Here is a 27,770-nt window from a genome sequence, read left to right as displayed (position 1 = left end):
TTTGAATGTTTATAGATATGCAGTGGAATCCATAAATTTGCAATGGGCCTGTTTGTGCTTTTCCATAAAATGTAACCTATTTTGTGAAAAAAAAAATCTTTGTATATTATTGACCATATAATCATTTTGGATATAGATTGGTTTAGAATATGGCTATCAATGGGTCAGTTCTACCCAACAGCCCGAACCAAACCAAATTGAACCGATTAAATCTGTTTATGTTTATGTGATTTTGTTCTGATTAATAATTGGGTCATTTATTGATATTTTCTGTCTTGACCCAATTCAGATCTAGAACCAATTATTTATTATATATATAAACAAATTTCTTTTTTTTATAATTTTTATCATATTTTATGTTTAAATGGTAAATATGATAGATAATATTTAACATAATATTAGTTAAAAATATTTAATTTATTAACATATAAATACTTTAGCATTTTAATATCATTTTATTTAGATTATATCATCAAAATTTTAATTTTAAATTATTAAATAAATATATGAATGTAATTTTTAATATAATTAATCAGGTATATCGAATTTGGACTTAGTCTACCGGACTATTAACACAGTATGGTTCCTATGAGAACGATTTTGGGTCTGATTTTGTCTCAATTAATAATCGGATTAGGATTGGGGCCACTCTATCCCAACCCAGAACCTATCTGTTTAGAGTTCTAATTCTGCAAGAACCAGTTCAACCCACTTATTAATAGGGACAAAACCATAGAATTAGAACCGACATAATCGGTTGGATTGGTTCGGTTTTATTGGATAGATCCGACCCGATTACCAATCATGTTTTGTTTGGCATGTGCGTAGGATGCTAGGCAGCTAGCAGACTAGCGGTGCAATCCACAAGTTTGGGGGCTTTAGTGTTACCACGTAAGTATCAATGGATCGAATTAAATGGTAAATTCGGCTTGATTTGATCCTATAGGGTCGGGTTAGGATTGGGTTAGGGTTTTGATTTTTGATTCGAATTAGGTTCAGGTTTTGGTTGAATTACTCACTGGGTCAATGATATTTTGTATATATACCAAGTATTCTTGTAGATTTTTTATTTTTAATTTTATAAGTTTAAAGTTTATAATTTATTTATATGTTGATTTTGATTTATTTTTAAATGAAAAAAATAATATATTAGAATTTATAGAACAATTTTCTTACTTAAATTAATATATTTTAGGTATCCAAAATATGTTAAAAAATATATATAAAATTATACGAGTCAAGATGGGTCGGGATCGGATAAAGCCCACAGGTTCGGGTTTAAAAAGAAAGTACAATCGAATCGGGTCGGGTTCGAATCGGAGTGCTGGATGGTCAAGTTAGGGTTGAGGCAAATCCGTGCCAAACTCGACCAGTTGACATCCCGTGACACCACATCTACATAAAGGGTCTAGTCAGTCTATGGTTGGACAGGAGAGGGGGCACAAATAGAATAGATAAACATAGAGGGGTAAATCTGAAAAAAGCGTAGCGAAAGGAAAGCCTTGCCCATTATTGCGTTTCCCTCCATTTTCAAGGGTTTGCAGTTTATTTCCGCGGGAGAGCTATAGAGTAAGAGGAACTGATCTCTATTAGCATTGATTGGCAGCTGTTTCTGTTCGGTACTCGTCAATGGCTGCTGCTGCTGCTTCTTCTTCGTCATCAAATGGCAGCTACGAGATTCCATGGGTGGAGAAATATAGACCCACCAAAGTAGCCGACGTGGTTGGCAACGAAGATGCCGTCTCAAGGCTCCAAGTCATTGCAAAAGACGGGAACATGCCTAATCTCATCTTATCTGTAAGAAAATCTTCCATTTCTGATTCGTCTATTACTTCCACATTGACACTGGAGCTTAGCGAGTGGCCCTGCTTCACTTTCCCTCAACCCACCCCCCTTTCTTATGTATTTTACTCTCTCTCTCTCTCTCTCTCATGTGTATATAAATTTATTCCATAAATTGGTAGACCCACCAGTCATTCGTTTAAATTCTTCTTGTATATACACTGCACAACCTCAATAGAGAAGGACTTGGGTTTCACGCCGTGAACGAACTCACTTTATCGTAGTTTCTGATAGCAGTTAAACCCACATTTTCATAATTTATAGTTGGGTCATTCAAGTTATTAAGAAATAATGGATATGATTCTTCCTGGAGTACAAAGAAGCTGTTAATATGAAACCATCCGATGGGGGGATAAATTCAGTTATCGCCAATCTCCATTCCTCGGCACCGATCAGTTCAAAATAAGCTAGAGTTACCTAGGGAACATCCACCAATATTTAAGTTAATGTATCCAAGCTCCATAAACATCCAAAAACACAATAAAGAATCTCTCCCCCCGTTTCTCTCTCAATGTACATATGCAAACATAAAGAACTTTGCTTATTTTGGTTTTTCCTTTTCTTGTGCAATGTTCAGGGTCCTCCAGGAACTGGAAAAACAACAAGTATACTGGCCCTTGCACATGAGCTATTAGGAGCAAATTGCAAGGAGGCTGTTTTAGAGCTAAATGCATCAGATGACAGGTAACATGAATTGTTTCTATAGGTGCTTTTAGCCATTCTGTTTTATCCCTTTTCTCAATTATTTTATTACTGATTATTTCTTATTTCAGGGGAATTGATGTTGTAAGAAACAAAATTAAAATGTTTGCCCAGAAGAAAGTAACACTGCCCCCGGGGCGACACAAAATAATAATTTTGGATGAAGCTGACAGGTAATTGCTGATGATAATGACTTGTTTTGAGAAAATTCAAAATGTTTCATGTTTCTCATGTAGGTTTTATATTTGCTCTGCTTTACTTTCCTAAACAATTGGATATTCTCTGCTTCTATGTATTCTATTTATTTCAGAATTAGATGCTTGGGTTTTGTTTGCCAGCCTTCTATTGCAGTCTAATCACATTTTTTCCCTGGTGCTGTATTTGTCTTGAACAAGTTCAGTATGACATCTGGAGCACAACAGGCTTTGAGACGGACAATGGAAATATATTCAAATTCCACACGGTTTGCACTTGCATGCAATACATCTTCTAAGATTATTGAGCCCATTCAGAGTAGATGTGCACTTGTTCGTTTTTCAAGACTATCAGACCAAGAAATCCTTGGTCGTCTCATGGTAGTGGTTGAGGCTGAGAAAGTAAGAATTTTCCTCCTTTGTCCTATTCTATTAACAGTTCCTGAATTAGCACTTTCTAGAAAAGCTCATATAATTATGAAATGATTTTTTGATAAATTATAATTATGAAATATTTTTTTTGATAAATTAATTATGAAATAATTATAAATTATAATTTGCAATGGGGATGATTTCTACTAACAATAGCAAATCATGGAATTGTATTTGTGTGATTTACATTGATCTTCATGTTTGTAAGAGTTTCACAATGGCCTCTGCCAAGTTCTATGCAAACTGCCAGTTTGATGCTACTCTCCTAAATCTTGGCTGTGAGTGCAGCCAAGGCCTCTGCCTTTGTAACATCTGCCCTCCCAATTGGACCACTAAAATCCCAGCAGATATTCCCCCTTCCCCATGGATAACACCTCCAATTCCTGCTTTACTTGTAGAGCCTTGGGCACTACCATCAAAGCTTAGAGTCATCACTCCTTCCTCTCTAGAAAAAAGTCTCATAGTCGATGTATAGTGCAGGACTGCTAAAAGGTTGCTCTGAAGATCATTTAAGGAGAGACCTTTGAATACTTCAGAATTAGCCACCCAAAGGTTACAGAGAAAAGTAATGTAGGAAGCTAGGTCTTCAACATTTATAGCTATATTTTTCAAAAATTCTATTGTTCCTTTCTTCCCAAATGCCCCGCAGGACTGCATGAGTCACCGTGCTCCAGTAGAGTTTTCGTCTTTTTTCTAGTCTTTTGCCTTGCCATTGCCGTAGGAGGTCCACCACCTTCTCTGGGAACACCCACCTGTAACCCACTAAGTTCAGGAAATAGCACCAGAGCTTCCTTGTGACAGGACAGCGGAGAAGAATGTGTTCAGCTGTCTCTCCATCACAGAGGCAAAGAGTAGAGATATGGGGGGAGATACATAATCTGCCTCTAGACTTTTTCTCGATCAGATCACAAGTGTTGATTCTCTTTAAGCAAGCCTCCCAAATAAAGAAGGAAACTCTAAGGGGGATACATGAGCTCCAGACCTTCTTAACCGGAAAGGGAGAACCCCGATCTTCCGATACTAGAGCCTTGAAAAGGGAGTTAGTGGAGAACTTGCCGGCAGGATTAAGTTTCCAGATCCTCTGGCCAGGGGTTGTATTCTTCCATACATCAATATCTCCCCAGGTAAGAAATTGCCAAGCTATGATGCAGTTGTAGGTTATTTTCAAGTATAATCTTCTGGTTATATGCAACAAAGATCAATTGCAATGGTTTGGAGAAAGTTCAAAGCTCCATTGAACTACGGGGTGCAACTTGGGTGGGCTTGGGTTGGGCTTTTGTCCAAATTTAAATGGGCATGGTCTGAAGGCTCAAGCCTGAAGCAGTGTAAAATTCTTACTCGGGCTAATGAAAGTTGCACTCCTACAATGAACAAGAGTGAATAGGATATTTAAGTGGCTAAAAAATGGTTCACATATATGGCCCTGGTTACTAGGTTTCTGGAAAAGAGTTCATGCATTTGAGATCAGGCAGTTGAAATAGGACTTAGAATGATAGACATCTTTTACTGAATGCAAGACCAAATGGAAGATATATTGCTATTATGGTGTGTACTTTGTACTTCACTAATATAAGAATCTTGTTATTTGTTTCATTACTAAGAGAACTTTAATGAAGATGCAAAATTCTACATGCAGAAACATTTTCTTTTGGTGGAATACTCAAGGAAATAATTTTGTAAAGACATTAGTTTTAGGGGAAGTACTTTGAGGGTTGTATTTCCTATTGTCTCTAATTCCTATCCATTTTTCGAACAAGTGAACCTTATTGCAGTATAAAACTGAAAGAGTTTACTAAAACTGTACAGCCAAGACCTCCCACCCCCTAAAAAAAAAAAAAAACACGAAATCCATGTCATCAGAAAACAGCTCCTGAAAGGAGATATGATGAGTAGAAAGGTGTGCAAAAAACCAGCAAAAAATGGTAGCAGCCTGTTGTAGTTTTTTTCCAAATTGGATTAGATAGCCCATATATACAAACTTACATGCTTCTTTTGTTTTGCATAATATTTTGTTTTCTGTTGAAAAGAAAAGTTATAGTGTTCTTCTACTCTAAATAGCGATGTTCTATTGGAGAAAAATGATATCTGTGGTATGATGTCATTTCCTGGAAATCCTTACAAATCTTGTGGAGCATACTTCTGCTCCATATTTATACATTTTATCTACTCTTATTATTTTCTTTTGTTCATTTTGTGTTTTAGTTTATTTAATCCAGTAACTGAATCGCTAACTGTTTGTCCAGCTCCTTTTCAATTAAAACATTGAACTCACTTAGAGTTATCTATTTCCGTTTGTATCCTTTGCATGGTTCTCAAGGTAAGACAACGTTGGTGTTACTAGTTGCCTAGGTGATGGAATTTGACAAAGGAAAAAAAGAACCAAGTTTCAGGTTAAATTCCTACTTTTATATACCGTTAAGCAGTTATACAAATTGAAAATATCAATGTTCTTGTGAATATTTATATCAAAACATGGTAAACCATCATATCCAAGGGGACAATAGCATATTAGATCTATTAATTTCAATATTTCAGGTGCAGTAATGCAATATCTTAAGTATTTGATGAACCGATTGCATGTCATAAAACTATCAACAATTATTTTACCAAAAAAATCTATTAACAATTAAAGATGCTATGCTTTTTACTGATCAAAGATTTTTTTTCCTGATCAGTAACCAGTCAATATTTTATTTATGTTAAAATGGAATGCTATTAATGTTCATGTTTAGGCTAGCTCCTACTACCTAATCCTCCTTTTCCACCATTTTGCTTACAAGTTACAGACTACTTTCCTGGGTGATCACCCCCATTTTAATTCAGTTCTATTAACTACTTGCCTCACCAAAGAGTAGGGACGCAAGATGGCTACCCAACTTGAAGAGTTTACATTGAAATTTAACAATTTCCCAATCTGAGCCTTCCCAAGTTGTATCCCTACCAAAGAGTCATCTAAAGTGTTGGTTGATCTGTTGGTACAAGTTGTTTTTTGAGTGAAGAGTTTACATTGAAATTTAACAATTTCCCAATCTGAGCCTTCCCAAGTTGTATCCCTACCAAAGAGTCATCTAAAGTGTTGGTACAAGTTGTTTTTTGAGAGGAATTTAACCAGATTTCATTAAAGAAAGAAGGGGTATGGGGTACATGAGAAGATGTACAAAACAGGGGAAGAACCTCAAAAGATTATAGAGGAGGAAGCTTGTCACTATACAAATGATCCAAAAATACACCACATTTGGCTAAGCCATCTGCTATATGATTTAGTTCCCTAGGAATCCAAGCTAATTTTGCATTTAAACAGTAGTCCCTAGCCTCTTCCAAGTAGTGGCTCAATCTCCAAGGTCCCTTTCCTTATTCCTTAACCATTTTATAGTATTTGCTGAGTCACCTGCAATGATTAAGTTTTGGATCCCAAATTTTTATTATTCTGATTCCTGTGAGAGCAGCCATCACTTCAGCCTTTGTGGAATCAGCCAGTCCAATTGAACCACTGAAAGTCCAGCATATGTTACCCCTTTCATCCCTTATGTTATCAGTGCTGTGATGTAGGAGAGAAGAAGAGAGGAAGAAAGAAGAGAGAGAGGAGAAAGATGTGAGAGCTCAAAAGGTTGTTGGTGGCGCCAGCATTTTGTTATATATACTAGGGCAACAACAACTAAAAAATAAAAAGGGTAGAATTACAATTGTACCCCTATAGTACTATACTTAGAAAAATAACAACTTTTAACACTCCCCCTCAAGTTGGGACATAGATGTCAATCATGCCCAACTTGTCACATAAATCATGATGCCTTGAGTGGTGTAGCCCTTTTGTAAAGATGTCTGCAAGTTGATATTTAGAGCTAACATAAGGAGTACACACTTCCTCCGTGACAACCTTTTCTCTGATAAAGTGTTTGTCGATTTCGATGTGTTTAGTTCTATCATGTAGCACTGGATTAGCAGCAATGTTTATGGCTGCTTTGTTATCATAGAATAGGGTCATAGGTCTGTCCACTGTAAAACCCAACTCACTCAACAAATTTTTTAGCCACATAATTTCAGCCACTCCACGAGCCATTACCCAATATTCATCTTCAGCAGTAGATCTATCTACCACATTCTGCCTTTTGCTTCTCCAGGTAACTAGATTTCCTCCTATAAAGGTACAGTAGCCACTAGTTGACTTTTCGTCATTCAGGGATCCTGCCCAATCTGCATCAGTGTACACTTCAACTTTCAAATGCCCGTGCTTTTGAAACAACAAGCCTGCACTTGGGAACTTCTTAAGATATTTGAGAACTCTTTCTGCTGCTTCAAGATGAGTGGTCTTGGGAGCATGCATGAATTGGCTAAGAACACCCACTGCATAAGCAATGTCGGGATGGGTCATAGAAAGATATAACAATCTTCCTATAAGTCTCTGAAACTGTTTCACATCCTTGATAGGTTCACCTTGGTAGTCACCTAATTTGTGGTTAGGATCAATAGGGGAATCAACTGGCTTCACTCCCAATTTTCTTGTATCTTGGAGTAGATCTAGGACATGCTTTCTTTGGGAAATGAAGATACCCTTTTGTGAGCGGGCAACTTCAATTCTAAGGAAGTACCTTAGAGGACCTAGATCCTTTATTTTAAACTGTGTAGCAAGAAAAATCTTCAACTTTTGAATTTCATCCTTCCAATCGCTAGTGATAATTATATCATCAACATATACTATTAGTGTTGCAATTTTTCCTTCCCCTCTTTTCACAAACAATGTGTGATCATATTGACACTGCTTGTATCCTTTCTACTGAACCACTACATGAAACCTGCTGAACCAGACTCCCAGTGATTGTTTAAGCCCATATAATGATTTCTTCAACTTGCACACTTACTATTCATTACCTTGAGCTTGAAAACCAGGGGGTTGTACCATGTAAACTTCCTCTTCAAGGTCACCATTCAGGAAGGCATTCTTGATATTGAGTTGATGCAGATCCTAGTCAAGATTAACAGCAAGGGAGAAAAGGATTCTAATGGAGTTCATCTTGGCAACGGGTGCAAATGTTTCTACATGATCAGCTCCATATACTTGTAAACCTCTTTTCCACTAAACGAGCTTTATACCGCTCCACCGTGCCATCAACTCTATGTTTGACTGTGAAAACCCATTTACATCCAATTGGATCCTTTCCCTTAGGAAGATCTACTAGTTCTCATGTGCCATTTTTATGTAGAGCATTAATTTCTTCCTTCATAGCTTCTGTCCATTCAGGTACTGAAAGAGCTTCTGCCACATTCTTAGTGATAGGCACACTATCAATGGAAGTGTGAAAGGCCCGAAAAGGGGGTGAAATGTTTTCATAAGAAACAAAGTGGGAAATGGGGTGTTTAGTGGTGCAAGATCTAACATCTTTCCGGTGAGCAATTGGAAGGTCAAGGTCATTTGCAACAGAAGTATCAATAACAGTAGGGTCGGGAACATCGATAGGAACCAAGATACCTATGTGAGTATGATCCGCCCCCGAAGAGTTTGATGGCATTGAAGGTACAATTTCTAGGTTCTCCACAGCTCTTGAACATGGTTGGCCTTTGTGATGATGAAAGAAGACACAAAAAGGAGGAGGATCGGGAAGAGGAGGGAGCTGAACCGGTTTCTCTTCATTCCTACACCCCCCCTTAGGAGAAACAGGGAAAAAAAGGCTCATTTTCAAAGAAAGAGACGTCCATGGAAACATAAAACTTCCGACTTCCGAGAAACAGGATCAAACCAACGGTATTCCTTTTGAGTGAAAGAATACCCCAAGAAGATGCAAGGAATAGCACGAGGATCTAATTTTCCACGAGTGGGTGATAGGTTTTGAACAAAACAACGACAATCAAACACATGAGGAGGAATGGAAAGAAGGGGAGCCTTAGGAAAAATAAGTTGATGTGGGGCTTTGCACTCTTACCAACGATAGGGCATATGATTGATGAGATAGGTAGCACAAAGGACATCCTCAAGCCAAAATCATTTCGGGACATTCATATGAATTAGTAAACCCCAAGCCACTTCAAGGAGGTGTCAGTTCTTTCTTTTAGCCACACCATTTTGTTGTGGTGTTCGGGCACTAGAACTACGGTGAAGTGAACCACGTGAAGCAAAAAATTCCGTGAGATCACTATGAAAATATTCTTTGGCATTATTTGATTATAAGATTTAGATTTCAGTTTGAAATTGGGTGAAGATCATCCGTTGAAAGTCTTGGATAATTTTTGGTACTTTGTCCTTGGTTCGCATGGGATATACCCATGTATATCTAGAATAATCATCGATAATGGTAATAAAATACTTGTAGCCATTCTCAGAAGGTAAAGTAACAGGGCCCCAAACATCAGAATGAACAATGTGGAAAAGAAATTCAGATTTATTATTCTTTGAAGGAAAATGAGTTCTACACTGCTTAATTGACAAGTTTGACAAGAAAAATCTAAAACTGACACTGACTTAAACAACTCTAGAAATACCACTTTTAAAGATTCAAAAGATAAATGACCAAGACGACAATGCCATAAATAGACCTAACTCTTACAAGACTGACTCTTAGACTCTATGATTTGAAGACCAGCCTTATTCTCTAGCATGTAAAGTCCATTCACCATACATCCTCTACCAATCGTCTTCCCCGAGGCCAAATCTTGGATTACACAGTAAGAAGGGAAAAATGTCACTAAGCAGTTTAAGGAATTAGTAATACTACTAACAGAGAACAAATTAATGGGAAATTTCGGGACATGTAAAACATTAGACAAGGTAAGGCTAAAAGGAAGAGAAATGGTTCCTTGACCAGCTATGGTAGTGTATGATCCATTAGCTAGTCTCACCTTGTCTCTTCCAAAAAGGAGGTGGTAGGTTTGAAAGTAAGAGGACGTAGCAATCATGTGTTTAGACACTCCAAAATCATGATCCAAGGGGTGTCAGGGGTTTGAGATGCTACATGGAAAACTATGGCAAAGTTACTTGATGTAGACGCAAATGAAGTTGAGGGAGGGGCATTCATTTGATGAATTACTCTACCATAGAGCTCTAAATGGTCACGGAAGGAATTAATAATATCCTCCCTTGGGTCAAATCTAGAGGCATGAGTCGGAGTCATAGTAGTAATGGGGGGCTGATTTTCTTGAGAAGCCATATTTGCATCTGTGTTCTTTTTTGTACTTTGCTGTCCTTACTTTTTATTCAGATTTGAACCTTGCTTCTTACTCAAATCTTGAGCCCATTTCGGTTCCCCATGAAGATCCCAACATGTATTTCGGGTGTGTTGGGGTTTCTAGCAATGAGTACAGCATAGTTTGTCTTTGTCATCCGCCCTTTTTTGAGAGTCCCCCCTCTTAATGGTATTTCCACCACCTGTAATCACACTCCCTTTTTCTATCAACCCAACTCATCCCTTCTAGAACTGTTCATCAAATTTCTTCTTCTCTTCTGAATGTACAAGAGCATAAACTTCCTAGACGGAGGGAAGATCCTTGTTACCTAGGATCTGAACTCTGATAGATTCATATGTAGGATTCAAGCCATGTAGGAAAACAAACACTCTCTGCTGAGAAACAAGTTTCTTGTATTACTTTGCATCTTCATCACACTTCTAGTCCACACTCTGATAATGATCTAACTCCTTCTAGACAGAGGTCAAGTCTGAGTAGTACACAGAAAGACACTTCTCCCCTTGTTTACAAGTGGATGGTTTTGCCTATAACTGATAGATCCTTGCATAGTGACACAGCTCAGAATATGTTGATTTTGCCTGTTCCTAAATTTCAGTTGCCGTTTCAGCCCACATAAAGTTCCTTCTTATTTGGGGTTGCATAGACACTAAAAGCTAGGACATGACCATGCTGTTTTCCTGGTTCCATCTGTCATATTCAACACTCCCAGAATTGGGTTTTTTGATTCTCCCATTTATATAACCTAACTTTCCCCTTGCAGTTATATACAACTTGATCCGTCTTGACCATTCCAAATAATTTAAACCATCGGGAGGAATAACAGCCATGGGAAATGATAGGTCCGCATCTCCACTCATTCCATTCTGCATTGAGGAAACACCGGACGTAGCAGAATCTTCACCGCTCATGGTTACAGATTCAAAAAAACCGTAAGGTGGGAGCAAAACCTTTAAAAAAAGGCTAACACCAAGGGAGAAAGGAAGCCCCCTTTTTTTCTTCAGAAACACAACCCCTTTTGATAACACCAGGTGCTGTTACCCCCCTTTTTGAAAAACACAGGTGCTGTTACAGTACTGACAGGCCCCTTTTTTGATAAATACAGGTGCTGTTACAGGGCGGACAGGTCAATTCTTGATCTACACATCAAGCATAGATGCTGTTATAGCAAGTACAGGTCACTCTGACCTTCAGATTCAGCATAAAAAACTGGTTCAGCATAAAACTGCTATTGCAGCACATAAAAGGTCTTCACCGACCTACAGATTTTTACAGGGGTCAGCCGACCCCACAGAAAAGGAAAGACCAGAAAAAAAGAGGGAAGGAGAGAGATTATTTCAGGCGTGAGGAGACTTGATCTTCAATCACTCGATCTGTAGATGATGGCGGCAGCTCTGGAAGTCTGGTGCGATCTCTCCTTTTCAGATCTGATGGTCCCGCTCTGATACCATGTTATCAGTGCTGTGATGCAGGAGAGAAGAAGAGAGGAAGAAAGAAGAGAGAGAGGAGAAGAAAGGAGAAAGATGTGAGAGCTCAAAAGGTTGCTGGCGGCACCAGCTTTTTGTTATATATACTAGGGCGACAGCAACTAAAAAATAAAAGGGTAGAATTACAATAGTACCCCTGCGGTACTATACTTAGACAAATAACAGCTTTTAACACCTTACTATGCCTCCAATTCCAGCTAAGCCGGGGTTTCCAAAAGCACTTCCATCGAAGTTTAGGGTCACCACTCCATCCTTGAGAAAATCTGGTTGTCTAGGGAGAAACTGAAAGGGGTGAGCATCTCTATTGAGGTCATTGACTGAGAGTCCTTTGAACAGATTTGAATTGACAGCCCAGAGGTTGCAAAGGTAAGTAATGTCTGAAATTAACTCTTCAAGGGGCCTGAATTTATTGTCAAAGGGGCGTTTATTTCTTTTATCCCAAACTCCCCACATTACTGCATGTAGCACAGGTTACCAATAATCTTTACCCCTTTTACTTAAGCCTATGCCTTGCCACTGATGCAAGAAGTCCAGAATGCGCTGTTTTCCATAACTATACTTGTTTGTCCAGTCATTTTTAAGTTAAAATTCTAGAAATTGAATTCACTTAAAGCTATTCCTATATTGTTTACCAAGAAAAGCTATTCCTATATTGTTTACCAAGAAAATCTATTCCTATCTCTATTCCGTTTGCTAACTTGGGGTATAATAACATACCCTTATTAAATCCCAGCTTCATCATATTTCCTTTTCTTGATCAGTAAAGAAGAAACTTTCTTAATTGATTTAGTTCAAAACTTAATACACGCATGTTAGAAGATTCCAACAACCCATGTTTCATGGCATAAATTGGATTGCACTTTGGCCGAAAACAATTGCTGTCTGTGAACCCCCTATTTAGCTAATGAGTCTGCCATCCCATTTTCTGTCCTTCTAACCCAATTGAATGTGACATCCGTCTTCCTTGGTAGGCTTTCTATCTTCCTAAATATATGCCTGTAAACTCAGGAAACTGAAGTACTACATCTTGTTCATAAAATAACTAGCTTAGAATCTTCTTCCATGTCCATCTGAACTTAATCCTTGCATCAGAGCCAAATCTTCAGCTCTCATCAAGTCCCCAATTCCAACTGGTCCTAAGCATGTAGCCACCACCTTGCCTAAAGAATATCTGAACACACCCCCTAGACTCCTATGCCTGCTGAACCTGGATTACCCATAAAACTTCCATCAAAATTCAGCTTTATTCTGCTGTTTTCTGGAGATTTCCATTCCGTGATCACCCTGTCTATTGCTTTGGATGAGTGTGCCTCTTGAGCCCATTTATTATATCATCAACTAAAAATATATGAAAGAACTCCAACGTTTTTATCCAATGCACAATTTTAATCTTTATATTCTCCAATATCTCTTACTTGCATATGCTTTTCTCATTAAATATTCTCTCATTCCTTTCTTCTTATACAGTCCTTGCCACCGCTGCTTTAACTGCCTTCCACATAATTCTCCCTCTCTTAGGCTGCTTTAGGAAGCTTAGACTAGAGAGACTTACCACATTTCGAGGAGGAGCCAACTTGCAACCAAAGAGAGAGCAGAGGTACTCCCAAACACAAAGGGGAATGGTAATTCATAAAAAAAAAACACAAAGGGGAATGGTCTCACCGCTTTCTTTGCATAATATGCACACATGAAAAGACAGGCATTTATTGGGCCTTCTTTTTTGGAGCATGCAGTAGGTATTGATCTTTCCAAGGAACACTTCCCAATAGAAAGCTTGAACTTTAGGTGGGATAGGTTTGCTCCAAATATCTTTCACCAGAAAGTTCACCTCCAAGCTATTGAATCGTATTAGGGTACTGATGAAGGATTCGCATGAAAGTTGGAGACACTAACCAAAGGCAGGAGGATGCATGTGCGAAAATCTTAATCCATGTCGAGAACTGCTGGCTGTTAGTCCAGTTGAATGTCAGTTTTTCTTGGCTGGTTTTCTTTAGTTCAATCATTCAATGGCATAAAATGCTTCTGTATTCCTAGGGCTGGCCTAGCTCCTATCCTCAATATAATCAGTAGTGTTTTGATTAGCAACTAATCAGAGTTTTATTAAAAAATGAAAATGAGGATAAAGTACAGGCAATAAAATAGGCTTCCACCCATCCCAAAGAAGCAGATAAATACTAAATAGAGCCAGTCACTTGGCTGCTGAACTCAAATTGAAGCTTGGTCCCTTGCCATACAGAATTATAATACCCCTGGAGATATGGTCCCCAATACAATTCCTGTTTGTTTACATCTCTAGAAAGTGAAGCTGTTATGGAATTTGCAAACCTTAGCACCAACTGAATGAGGCATTCAGGCCTCTAGCTAAGGATCTTGCTCCTCTCATGGTATGGTGATGCTGCGGAGGACCCAAAATCCTGTTTATCGTTCACCCAATTACAACTTGTGACTTTGATACGCTCAAGTTATCTAACAAGAGGGAGAAGGATCTAGAATAAGGAGAAGAGAGAGAGAGAGAGAGTTTGTTTGTAGAAAAGCCAATGCCAACTCCATTCATTCAGGCTATATTTATAGCCTTATGGTGCTACAAACTGGGAGTAGAAATAGGAACTACTGCCCCTTAATCTTAGGAGCTTATCAACAAAAAAACAGAATGCACTTATCTAGGAAACAGAATGCACTTATCTAGGAACAGAAATTGAAGACTTATCTAATGCATTTATCTAGGAAACAGAATGCACTTATCTAGGAGCAGAATTGAAGACTTATCTATTCTAACAGAATTAAAACTGAATGGATAAGGCTTATCCCAACTAAGAGCTAACATGACCGGGTCTTCTGCTGCTATCCACTTTGATCGGGTCTTCGGCTGCTGCATGCATGCACGTATCATTCTCCTCCCCCCCTGAAGGACCCTTGTCCGCAAGGAAGTCGGGATAAGCTTTTCTGAAGCGCCATTCATTCTCCCAGGTTGCATCCTCAGCTGGCGCCCCAATCCATTTGACCAAGACTTCGGATTTTGGGCGGTATTTGCCCTTGTGAATAATACGGCGATCCAGGATTGCTTCCGGTTGGGGTAGGATGGTCGAAGTATTCGAGATTGGAGGAAGCTGAGTGGAAGTAGGGGTGATGGGTCCCAAGTGCTTCCGCAGCAAACTGACATGAAACACATTGTGGATTTGAGAGCCGGGGGGCAAGGCTAAGCGGTAGGCTACTGGACCAATCTTCTCAATGATTGAGTATGGCCCAAAATAACGTGGGGCGAGCTTCATGGAACGCCGAAACGCCACCGAGGTCTGCCGGTAAGGCTGTAGCTTCACATACACGAAGTCACCTGCTACGAACGAGACTTCTCGTCGGTGCTGGTCTGCTTGACATTTCATCCGGTTCCGGGCTACCTGGAGGTTATGTTGTAGCTCGGGTAGGATGATGTCCCGGTCACGCAAGTATTCGTCAACTGCCCCTACTCGAGCTGTACCCGGTACATAGGTCAGGAGACTAGGGGGTGGGATTCCGTAGACTGCTTCGAAGGGTGTCATTTTGGTGGAAGAGTGAGTGGAGGTGTTGTAGCTGTATTCTGCCCAAGGAACCCACTCTACCCATTTTCGCGGCCGGTCACCTGCAAAGCACCGTAGGTATTGCTCCAACGTCCGGTTAACAACTTCGGTTTGCCCATCGGTTTGGGGGTGGTAACTGGAGCTCATACACAATTTCGTCCCATGCATCTGAAAAAGTGTCTGCCAGAATGAGCTGATGAATACCTTGTCACGGTCGCTAACAATGGATGTTGGTACTCCGTGTAGGCGGACAACGTTGGCAACAAATGCCTTCGCGACTGTGGTGGCAGTGAATGGGTGTGTTAGAGTGAGCCGAATAAGGGTAATTTAGTAATCTTATGTCAGTTAAGTACTTTGCTTATGTGGCTGTTTTATTAGAGTACTCTGCCCCACAATTAAGTGAGGGCAGTTTAGTCTTTGTAAGTGTAATTAGAACATAATAAACACAAGGGAGTCGACTGAATGAAAAACTAATCAGTTCGACTAAACCCTCATGTTCTCTCTTTCTCTTGTCTTCTTCCTCATCTTCTTCTTCCTTCTTCACTGGTTCGGACTACTGTAGCTGCTCCAAAACATGGTATCAGAGCAAGGTTTTTGACCTGCTTCCGCTTGCAAAGCATCTTAGCTGTGTTCGTGACACCCTCCTCTTCGTTTCTAGTTGGTTAATGGAGAGAGCTGGTTCGCCCTAGGTTTGAGACATCACAGTTCGTTGCTCTCTGCTGCGCACAGTTTTCTTCATCAAGGAAGGTGATTTCAGCAGTGAATGGTTGGCTGATACTCTCAAAGGAAGGTTGGTTATTTAGTCCTCTTGTGTTGCTGGTACTTCTGGGTAGGAACCCTTCAAGAATCAGTTAGTACTGATTAGAACCTAGAGAACTAGGTTCATTGTTGCCCTAAAAAGGGCTGTGTGTGCAGTAGCCGAATGATGTAGGGCTGTTGTGAGTTGTTGAGTGGTGTTAGGGCTGCTGTAGGTGGCCGAGTGGTGTAAGGTGGAATGCAGTGACCTTGCCAAGCTCCTTGTGGTCGTGTAATGCCCTCTTAAGTGTGTTAAACAAATCTGAACTAGGTGTAGCAGTTTGACTGTGTTTTGGTGCTTGTGATGCGCAATTTTTTTTATTGAGTGGTTGTAAGAGGGCCTACTGTTGTGTTGTGGTGCTTGTGATGCTTATGTGGGTCATAGGTGTGTGAAGTCAGCAGTAGTGTAAAGAAGAACAAGTGTGTGCTCCCACTGTTGTGTTTAGGGGGCTGCAATAGGTGCTGAAGTATCAAACTGTGAACAACATCAATCAGCTTGTAGCTGAGAAGTAAGGTTAGAGGCAACTGTGAAAGAGTACAATGGCAGCAATAGGAGATGGCTACAATGATCAGAAACCTAATGTGGTAATTTCCTCCGACTACCTAGGGGTACAAATGACCTCAATTAAGCTGAATGGGGAGAACTATGTTCCATGGGCCAAATCAGTGGAAGTGTTTCTCAAGGCAAAGAAGAAAGTAAAGCATGTAAGAGATGAAAAGCCATCAGAGGACTCTCCAGGGTTTGATGATTGGGAGCAAGAAGATGATCAAATCATGACTTGGCTGTGGAATAGTATGGAACCTAAAATTAGTGCCAACTTCATGTTTCTTGATACGGCTAAGGATATATGGGAGCATGCTAAGAAGCTATATTCTGGACAAGATAACACAACAAGAGTGTATCAACTTTATCAGGAGTATTTTGATTTACAACAAGGAACCAAAACACTAGAAGAGTACTATGCCAACATGAAGAATATAAGGAATGAACTCAATGTCTATCACCCCCTTACTCCAGATATTAAAGTTCAGCAACAGCAAAGGGAGCAACTAGATGTTACAAGATTTTTAGTGGGGCTGAAGTCGGAATATGAACCAGTTAGAGCCCAAATATTGGGGGGCTCTACTCTTCCTACACTTGAGGAAGTATTCTCAAGGCTTCGTAGAATCTCTTTGGGACAGACAGAGAACTCCACACAGTCTGATAGATCAACACTTGTGACAGCTCGAGGGGTTGGATATAGTACAAGAGGGGGAGGTCATGCTCCCCGAGGAGGCCGTGGCAGTTCCATGATTAGTCGGGGTGGTCGTGACTCAGGGGGAGGCCGTGGCAGAGGGAAGAATAACTCTACAAGGAAATGCACTCATTGTGGTAGAGAGGGACACACAGTGAATTTCTGTTATGATCTACATGGCCCTCCCTCTAAATGGGCTAATCATGCTGTAGCGGGTGAGGTTGATATCAGTGACAGTAAACCGGCAGACCGAACTCATCCCACATCTACATCTACCTCTGGGAGGGAAATGGTGAGCGTACCGCATGATGAGTATGAACGGTTCCTTCAAACTACATCACAGCATACCACTGCCACACTTGCCCAATCAGGTATTGCTTGCATGTCATCTAAAACCTCTCCCTGGATTATTGACTCTGGAGCCTCAGATCATATGACCGGGACTCCAGGTGTGTTCTCTTCTCTCTCTGAAACCTCCACATCACAAACTGTTACACTTGCCAATGGGTCCTCATCTCCCATATGTGGTGTTGGTAATATTGACATGGCTCCTGTGCCCTTATCATCTGTTTTATATGTCCCTAAGTTTCCATTCAATCTTATGTCTGTTAGTAAAATAACCAAACCTCTTAACTGTTCCGTTACCTTCTTTCCTTCCACCTGTGTTTTTCAGGATCTCAAGACGGGGAAGAAGATTGGTGGGGGGCATGAAGCTGGTGGACTGTACTATCTTGACGGTGGTGGATCTTCAATTGCTCTTCAGACTTCGCTTACTCCTCTACAATGGCATTGCCGACTGGGACATCCATCTCTCAAGGCTCTTAAGATTTTGGTCCCGTCATTGAGCCATTTGTCAGTTTTGCAATGTGAGTCATGTCAGTTTGGGAAACATCATCGTGTGTCCTTCAGTCCAAGAGTTGAGAGTCGTATGTTGAGTCCTTTTTCTTTGGTTCATTCAGATGTTTGGGGTCCAATCAAAATAGAGTCTTATAATGGGTACAAGTATTTTGTCTCCTTTATTGATGATTGTTCAAGAATGACATGGATTTACTTAATGAAAGAAAGAAGTGAATTGTTTTCTATTTTTCAAAAATTCCATGCTGAAATACACACACAATTTGGTGTTCCAATCAAAATTCTCCGTTCAGATAATGGTCGTGAATACTTTCTTACTTCATTTCAATAGTATTTAGAACAGCATGGCATTATTCATCAGACATCATGTGCATACACCCGTCAACAAAATGGGGTAGCTGAACGGAAGAACCGTCAGCTTCTTGAAACTGCTCGGTCTATTCTTCACCACATGAATGTTCCTAAACGTTTTTGGAGTGATGCTGTACTCACTGCATGTTTTCTCATTAATCGGATGCCCTCCTTCATTCTTCATGGTCGGTCCCCCTTCTCTATCTTGTTTCCCACTTTATCTCCATTCCCATTAATTCCTCGTGTCTTTGGTTGTGTGTGCTTTGTCCACAATCTGAGCCCTGGAATAGACAAGCTAGATGCACGCTCAATTAAATGTGTCTTCCTTGGCTACTCACGGACTCAGAAAGGGTACAAGTGTTATAATCCCATTACCCGGAAGTGCTATGTCTGTCCTGATGTCACCTTTTTTGAGTCAGTCTCCTTCTTCTCAAGTCCTGAAACACCCTCGTCTCCACCCGCACTTCCTCTTCCTCTTCCTGTCAGTGATCCAGTTCCAGATGTTGTTGTTGGAGTAGACTCATCACCTCATCCCATGCAGATCACCACCGAACGTCCACCAATCCGGCAAGTGTATACACGTCGAACAGCACCGGCCCCTCCTCCAGCTTCTACCTCATCTGCGGATCCTCTCATGGCTCCTATTGTTGAACCCTCAAACCTTGATCTACCCATTGCCTTACGGAAAGGTAAACGCAGTTCTACCCTCCATCCCATTTCTAATTTCGTTTCATTATCTCGTCTTTCTACATCACATCGCCAGTTTGTTTCCCTTTTATCCTCTATTTCCATACCTAACAATGTCCAAGAAGCTCTCAGTTCACCTGATTGGCGGCAGGCAATGGAGGAGGAACTTTCTGCTCTTCAACATACTCAAACGTGGGAACTTACTACTCTCCCACCTGGTAAGCATGCTGTGGGATGTAAATGGGTGTATACTGTGAAATACTTGCCAGATGGTAGTGTAGAGCGTCTGAAGGCCAGACTTGTTGCTAAAGGTTACTCCCAGTTGTATGGAGTAGACTACATGGAGACATTCTCTCCGGTGGCTAAGATTGGTTCTGTTCGTGTACTAATTTCCCTGGCAGTTATGTATGATTGGCCTCTGTTTCAGCTTGATATCAAGAATGCCTTTCTCCATGGTGATCTTGTGGAGGAGGTATATATGGAGCAACCACCTGGGTTTGTTGCTCAGGGGGAGGATGGTAAGGTATGCAGATTGAAAAAGGCAATTTATGGGTTGAAACAATCGCCGCGTGCTTGGTTTGGGAAGTTCAGCTATCTATTAGTGGTCTATGTGGATGATATTGTCATTACTGGCAGTGATAAATTGGGGATTGGTAAATTAAAGGTATTTTTGCAAAACCATTTCCAAACAAAAGATCTTGGAACATTGAAATATTTCTTGGGAATAGAGGTTGCCAGGTCAAAATAAGGTGTAAATCTGTGCCAAAGAAAATATGTTCTTGATCTATTGGAAGAAACAAGACTGTTAGGTGCAAAACTGACTGAGACCCCTATGGAACCAAATGTTAAGTTGAGCAGTGATACAGGAGAAGTATTTGAAGATCCTGGAAGGTATAGACGACTAGTGGGGAAGCTGAACTATCTAACTATCACGAGACCCGACATATCCTTTGCAGTCAGTGTGGTGAGCCAATTCATGCAGGACCCTCGTATACCTCACTGGGATGCAATTCTTAGAATTGTGAGGTATCTGAAAGGAGCTCCAGGCCGTGGACTATTGTATAAACCAGGAGGAAAACTTGAAGTAGTGGGGTATACAGATGCAGACTGGGCAGGCTCAGTGAATGATAGAAGATCTACTACGGGTTATTGCACATTTCTTGGAGGAAATCTTGTGACGTGGAAGAGTAAAAAGCAGACGGTTGTGGCCAGAAGTAGTGCTGAAGCTGAGTATAGGGCCATGGCACATACTACCTGTGAGTTAGTGTGGTTGAGGAATCTTCTACAAGAAATTGGGTTTCACATGGATAAACCTATGAGACTGTATTGTGACAACCAAGCTGCACTCCATATCTCATCCAATCCTGTATTTCATGAGAGAACAAAGCACATAAAGGTTGATTGCCACTTTGTGAGGGAGAAGGTCCTTGCTGGAGAGATAAACACAGAACATGTGGGCTCGAATGATCAATGGGCAGATTTGTTTACAAAAGCTCTAAACTCAGGGAAAGTGAATCATCTATGTAACAAGCTGGGATTATATGACATATATTCTCCAGCTTGAGGGGGAGTGTTAGAGTGAGCCGAATAAGGGTAATTTAGTAATCTTATGTCAGTTAAGTACTTTGCTTATGTGGCTGTTTTATTAGAGTACTTTGCCCCACAATTAAGTGAGGGCAGTTTAGTCTTTGTAAGTGTAATTAGAACCTAATAAACACAAGGGAGTCGACTGAATGAAAAACTAATTAGTTCGACTAAACCCTCCTGTTCTCTCTTTCTCTTGTCTTCTTCCTCATCTTCTTCTTCCTTCACTGGTTCGGACTACTGTAGCTGCTCCAAAACAGGGTGTTTTAAGGGAATGAAGTGGGCATATTTTGTCAACCGATCCACAATTACCATGATAACCGTGTACCCATTGGAGGAAGGCAATCCTTCGATGAAGTCCATGGAGATGTCTGTCCACATTTGAGTAGGAATTGGTAATGGCTGAAGCAATCCCGTTGGTCTCATGCAATCTGTTTTGAAGCGCTGACATACGTCACATTGTTGCAAGAACTCCTTCACCGTCCGACGCATGTGGGGCCAAAGGAAGCTGTGCTTGATGCGAGAGAGGGTCTTATGAAACCCAAAGTGTCTCCCTACAGGGGATGAGTGGCAGTCCGCCACCACCTTTGAAATCAAGGTGGAGGTGGGGCTCAAATAAATCTTGTCCCCCTTGAACCATACCCCATCTCGTTGAAGCAACTTGTGGGAGGGTCGCTTTTTCATCAATTCCCCATAAAAGGTGTCTTGTTTCACCTCTTCTTGTAGCGTCGACCACCAGTCTACGTGTGGTATAGAGATGGAAAGAAACTGAAATTCAGCCATACGTGACAAGGAATCCGCACCTTGGTTCTCAGCCCCTTTTTTATACTCGATCTCATAGTCGTAGCCCAGTATCTTTGGCAGCCACCGCGTTTGTGCCGGTGTGGTTATCCTCTGCTCGAGTAAATATTTAAGACTTTTTTGGTCGGTGCGGACTGTGAATGGTTTCCCAAGCAGATATGGGCGCCATTTCTTAACGGCTTTGACAATAGCTAACATCTCCTTCTCATAGGTGGATAATGCCAAGGCTGAACCTTTCATTGCTTCACTGAAGTAGGCCACCGGTCGGTTTTGCTGGATGAGGATGGCGCCAATCCCGGTTCCACTCGCATCGCATTCAATCACAAACCGTTGGGAGAAATCTGGTAGACGTAGGATTGGCGGTGAAGTGAGTGCCTTCTTCAATTGCTGAAAGGCCAGCTCTGCTGCCTCGTTCCATTGAAATCCCCCTTTGGTCAACAGTTGGGTTAAGGGAGCTGCAATGCTTCCGAAGTCGCGGATGAACTTCCGGTAATATCCTGCTAACCCGAGGAAGCCACGGACCCCCTTTGCTGATGTCGGTGTAGGCCATGCGAGAACAGCTTGTATTTTGGCTGGATCAACGGACACGCCTTGTTCTGAAATCACATGACCCAAGTACTCGACCTGCGAAACCCCAAATTGACATTTTGACATTTTTGCAAATAATTTGTTAGAGGATAATACAGTTAGAACAACTCTCAAATGAGATAGGTGGTCTTCCCATGATTTAGAATAAACCAGAATGTCGTCGAAGAAGACCAAAATAAATTTCCGGAGGTATGGGCGGAAGAGGTCGTTCATGAGGCTTTGAAAAGTTGCAGGTGCATTCGTCAAGCCGAACGGCATCACTAAGAACTCGTAATGCCCTTCATGTGTTCGGAAAGCCGTTTTAGGAACGTCTTCTTCTTGCACTCGAATCTGATGGTATCCCGACCGTAGATCTAGTTTGGAGTAAAATTTGGTGCCGTAGAGCTCATCTAATAATTCATCAATCACGGGAATGGGATACTTGTTTTTAATAGTGATTTCGTTCAGTGCTCGGTAATCCACGCAAAACCGCCAAGCTCCATCAGCCTTCTTCACTAGCAAAACCGGCGATGAGAATGGGCTATTGCTTGGTCTTATCAGCCCTGTCTACAAAAGCTCCTTCACCATCTTCTCTATTTCGGTCTTCTGGTAATACGGGTATCGATATGGCCTCACACTCACCGGTCCTTTGTCAGGAAGCAGTGCAATCCGGTGGTCATGTGGTCGTTTAGGAGGCAGGCTTGTGGGCGGCTCAAACACATGGGAAAATTCGGTGAGAAGGTGGTCCATCTCGGGTGGAAGAAAACCTGGTTGGCCGCTGCTATGTGAAGGAACTATTTGGAAAAAAAAATCCCGTACCTTGTAACCCATTGCATTCCTTGTTGGTTAAGGCTTCGATGCTGGCTCGTCCCAATCCTTGGAAGGTGCAAGAGAGTCCCTCCTTTTTGAACGTCAAGGTTAGTTGTTTGTAATCCATCTCGACGGGTCCAAGCGTCTCTAGCCACTGTACTCCCAACACCAACTGGAAGGAGATTTCAGGGATGGCTTCTTGGTTTTCCTCCTCTGATTCGACAGTCTTCGCGTCCGCCGGTTCCGGATCCTCAATCATGAACAGTTGTGGACGTGCACAACGGTGGCCGGAGGTGAACTTCTCATCACAGTAGTAACACAGCCCCTTCTCACGACGTTCTCGCGCCTTCTGGTTGGTGAGTCGCCGGAATGTTGAGGAAGGAGCACTGGAAACCTGGTTCGCGCGTGAGCTTGGTGGAGGCCCAAGTACACCGGCCATGGGGTTGGGCGACGCCTTCTGGGTTGTCATGGCTGATGGGGATCGAATCGGTTGGCTAGCTCTCCGCTGTAAGTGATTTCGTTCCTCAATTAACCGGGCCACTCCAATCGCCTCTATCAAAGTTCGAGGCTGCTTGATCTTCACATCTAAATGAACGTCATCACGAAGTCCTGCAATGAAACAGCCAATGAGAAAGCTCTCGGGCAGGCCGTCAACTTGGTGAGAGAGCCTCTCGAAGGCTTCTTGATAAGCCGTCACAGTGGTGGTTTGCTTTAGGCGGGTTAATGCCTCTGATGGGTCCTCGTAGTCGGTGGGGCCGAACCGTTGTAACACCGCTTTGGAGAGTTCTTCCCATGTGAGCGGTCCGCGATGCTTGGTCAACCACCTGTGCCACTGTAAGGCGATGCCTTCCAAATGGAAGGAAGCTAGCTGCACCTGTTGGTCCGGAACAATATTTTGAAATTCAAAATACTGCTCCGCCTTGTAAATCCAACCGCTCGGATCATCCCCATTAAATTTTGGGAATGACAGCTTGACGTGTTGATGAGGGTGGTCATGGGTGGAGCTTGAACGGGAAGTATGGGGCTGTGAGGATTCTTCATGGGCGAAGGGGTTGGTCTCGGGAGTGGTATTGGGAGTGGTTCGTGAGGCTCGAAGGGCTTGGAGTTCAGTTAACACTGCTTGCAAGATAGTGTTCATTTGGTCGAAGCTCGACTCATGTCGTGCTAAGGTTTCATTGACCTCATTGCGGAACTCCGCGTTCGTCTTTCCACGGGTGTCCATGGTCGAACCGGCTCTGATACCAATGATACGCTCAAGTTATCTAACAAGAGGGAGAAGGATCTAGAATAAGGAGAAGAGAGAGAGAGAGTTTGTTTGTAGAAAAGCCAATGCCAACTCCATTCATTCAGGCTATATTTATAGCCTTATGGTGCTACAAACTGGGAGTAGAAATAGGAACTACTGCCCCTTAATCTTAGGAGCTTATCAACAAAAAAACAGAATGCACTTATCTAGGAAACAGAATGCACTTATCTAGGAACAGAAATTGAAGACTTATCTAATGCATTTATCTAGGAAACAGAATGCACTTATCTAGGAGCAGAATTGAAGACTTATCTATTCTAACAGAATTAAAACTGAATGGATAAGGCTTATCCCAACTAAGAGCTAACATGACCGGGTCTTCTGCTGCTATCCACTTTGACCGGGTCTTCGGCTGCTGCATGCATGCACGTATCAGACTTGTGAATCTTTCTCCACCTCATGGTCTGGGTTTAATGCAGTTCTTGCATGCTCACCTCCTCAATTGGGCCCTTTGTCTCCTATGTTTTGGTTCCTTAAAAATAAATTAATTGCATGTGACCTATTTATATTTTCTCCTTTTTGGTTTATGAATTGATGGTTTAACTACTAAATGAATTTCTTTTCTTTTTTAATTCCTACCATGTGAGGTGCTGTTGAAATCTCTCTTCTCCTTTTCTTTCCTTTGAAATCGAGCATGGACTTTTAACAAAGGAGTTTTTGTACCTGGACCTTATCATGTTGTCTATAAGGAAATTGCCGGTGCAGTTTCTTTTATTAAATTTCTATGATCTTATTTTCTTCATGTACTCAGCAGATATATTAGTCTGAGCAAAATGGTGAAATGATTAATTTCATCTGCTCTTGTGTCAACTGAAGGTTCCCTATGTGCCTGAAGGTCTTGAAGCCATCATTTTCACGGCTGATGGTGACATGAGGCAAGCATTAAACAACTTGCAAGCTACATATAGTGGCTTCCGGTTTGTTAATCAAGAAAATGTGTTCAAGGTAAGAACTAGAAATATCTTTAACCTCTCATTGTTGGATGACAACACTTGCACCGTGGGGAACTTCCCAATTAACATTTTATTGGTTTGCAGGTCTGTGACCAGCCTCACCCTTTGCATGTGAAGAATATGGTGCGCAATATACTTGAAGGGAAATTTGATGATGCCTGTTCTGGTCTGAAGCAACTATATGATTTGGGTTATTCCCCGACTGACATAATTACAACTCTTTTCCGGATAATAAAAAATTACGACATGGCTGAGTATCTAAAATTGGAATTTTTGAAGGTTTGTATATATCGCCGGTCAAATGTTTATTTTGTCGTAAATTTCTCCGCAACATTCTGCGGTTCTGCCATTGTTTCAAACAATACCTCTTCTGCTTGTACTTGCAGGAAACTGGGTTTGCTCACATGAGAATCTGCGATGGAGTTGGCTCACTCCTTCAGCTCTCTGGTCTCTTGGCTAAGCTTTCTCTGGTTCGGGAAACAGCTAAAGCCATATAAGTAGGTGTTAACTACAGTTTGGACTTGTTTCCAGGCATATTTGTTATCCTAAGGATTACTTGGTTTCTGTATGTTTATGATTAAACATGGTTGGCTCTTGGGCAAATTTGAACATACTGTTTGAAGGGAGGTGGTTTATAGGCAGCCAAGTTAAGACAGAAAACCTTTTCCAAAGTATAATATTATATCTAAGCATGCAAAGAATTAGACATTTGCGGGTTTGAACCCACACCTCCACAATGGGAAGGATGGCGACTAATGGCCAAGTAATTCATATAACCTTGATAATTGGATATATACGACATAAGAATACTCGGTTATGGTCATGGCCCATTAAGGATTAAGGAAGAATCCCACCAATCATTTTGTGTGAGTGCATGCATAAGTAGCTACATGTATGACATTGATAATAGCATGCCGCATGACAAGAACACACGTAGGTCTTAAGATGGCAAAGGAAAATGATTTTAACACCTGTATGGGGATGGAATTAAATTTTGTCACCTTTTAGGGGGGTATGGTTTCAATTTAAGGTGGGTAGAGAGTTGTGGGCAGGAAATCCAGATCAGTGCTGTGGGGCGCGCCTGATGGGAGCCCCTCGGATTTCTGGTTGTGGTGGTTCCCTTTTTCGATCAAAACTCAAAAGATGTCAAGATCGAAGAAGGATGAATGCCATTCTTATTGAACAGGTCGTCTCATCATGACTTAGACCATATGAAACATGATTCTACAAGGAAACTTACCTTTCTGTTTTATCTTCTACCCAAAAGGAGTTTTTACTGGTTTTAGGGTCCGTTTGGTTTGTAGTTGGAATTGAAATCAAAATTGGAATCAAAATCTTTTGGAGTGGGAATTGGAATGGTTTATCCCCATAATCTGTTTGGTTTAGACAAAAATGAAATGAGAATTGAAACCAACAGGAATGAAATTTCATCCCAAGGGAGGGGTAGGGAATGACCATTCCTAGAATGAAATTCCGATTCCACTCGACCAAATGGTTGGAATCAGAATAGTCCATTCCAATTTCAATTCCAGACCCTATTCCCGCAAACCAAACATGGCCTTAGTTATTTTTCTACTTATTAGAATCATAGATTCTTGCACCTCTTACCAGTGTATATATTCAGAGGTCTTTCAATAAAGTTGATTATAGAAGATATCGTCATCATTTTAGCATTGCACCAAACCTGATCATCTAGGGTTGTGTACATTGAGAACGAGCTTAAAGTTCTCACTGCTAACAGCGTTTTATGGAATAAAACCTTGTCTTATTGGTGGGTATGATGTTTCTGCTATGTTTATTTACAGCCGCTAGATTCCAATATTTTCTCATCAATGGCAAATAGTTCATAATAGTATGCCCCTAGAAGGATTTTTCAACCTTGTTGGGCCTAAAAGCAACACCTGCAAATTTTTATTTTGTCCTTAAACTCACCTTGTCCACACTAACTAAACAAACCTGTTTTTCCAATCCGGATCAAGTAAGCACAAAGTTGTAAATGTGTTCAATGAGTACTTGGACATTTTTTTGACACGTGTCCCTTAAAATACCCTCACTTTACCTTTAAAAAAAATTAAAAACCATTTTTAAAAATTGTCAGAATATTTATCAAGTATTCATTGAACGGCTTAATATATTTATCCCTACATCATCATTCATCTTTCTCCCAATGTACAAACAAAGGTCAAAGTATCAACACGCTTGATACCGACAAATCTTGCATTGAGCGATTCAAAGCATCATTGGTGGACCCTTATTCTTAATGTTTCTTGTGTCAACTTATTCCAAGAAGAAACATTGGGGGGAAAGGATATTACGCTTTGGAAATGTGGATTTTCTGGTCTCTAATTCCTTGTATTTTGTGCGTCAGCTATGTCAAAAACCAATACTTTATCGTGTCCAAAACACCAAAATTGATTCATTGTAGCATGGGCGACCATCATG

The 27,770-nt window shown here is 41.0% G+C and overlaps 1 protein-coding gene across 1 annotated transcript; it reads left to right on the top strand.

Moving 5' to 3' along the window:
• Positions 1-1,429: 1,429 nt before the first annotated feature.
• On the top strand, positions 1,430-26,036 carry RFC2 (replication factor C 2). The gene is made up of 7 exons (XM_088951013.1): positions 1,430-1,797; positions 2,420-2,526; positions 2,616-2,717; positions 2,945-3,140; positions 25,192-25,320; positions 25,413-25,607; positions 25,715-26,036. The coding sequence occupies exons 1-7, from the start codon at positions 1,630-1,632 to the stop codon at positions 25,823-25,825; spliced, it is 1,008 nt and encodes a 335-aa protein (XP_088807139.1). The 5' UTR covers positions 1,430-1,629; the 3' UTR covers positions 25,826-26,036.
• Positions 26,037-27,770: the final 1,734 nt, after the last annotated feature.

Source organism: Nelumbo lutea, chromosome 6 (assembly GCF_056320005.1).
Source record: "Nelumbo lutea isolate HS-2025 chromosome 6, American lotus-T2T, whole genome shotgun sequence".
Lineage (NCBI taxonomy): Eukaryota > Viridiplantae > Streptophyta > Magnoliopsida > Proteales > Nelumbonaceae > Nelumbo > Nelumbo lutea.
This window is presented reverse-complemented; position numbering and strand designations above follow the sequence as displayed.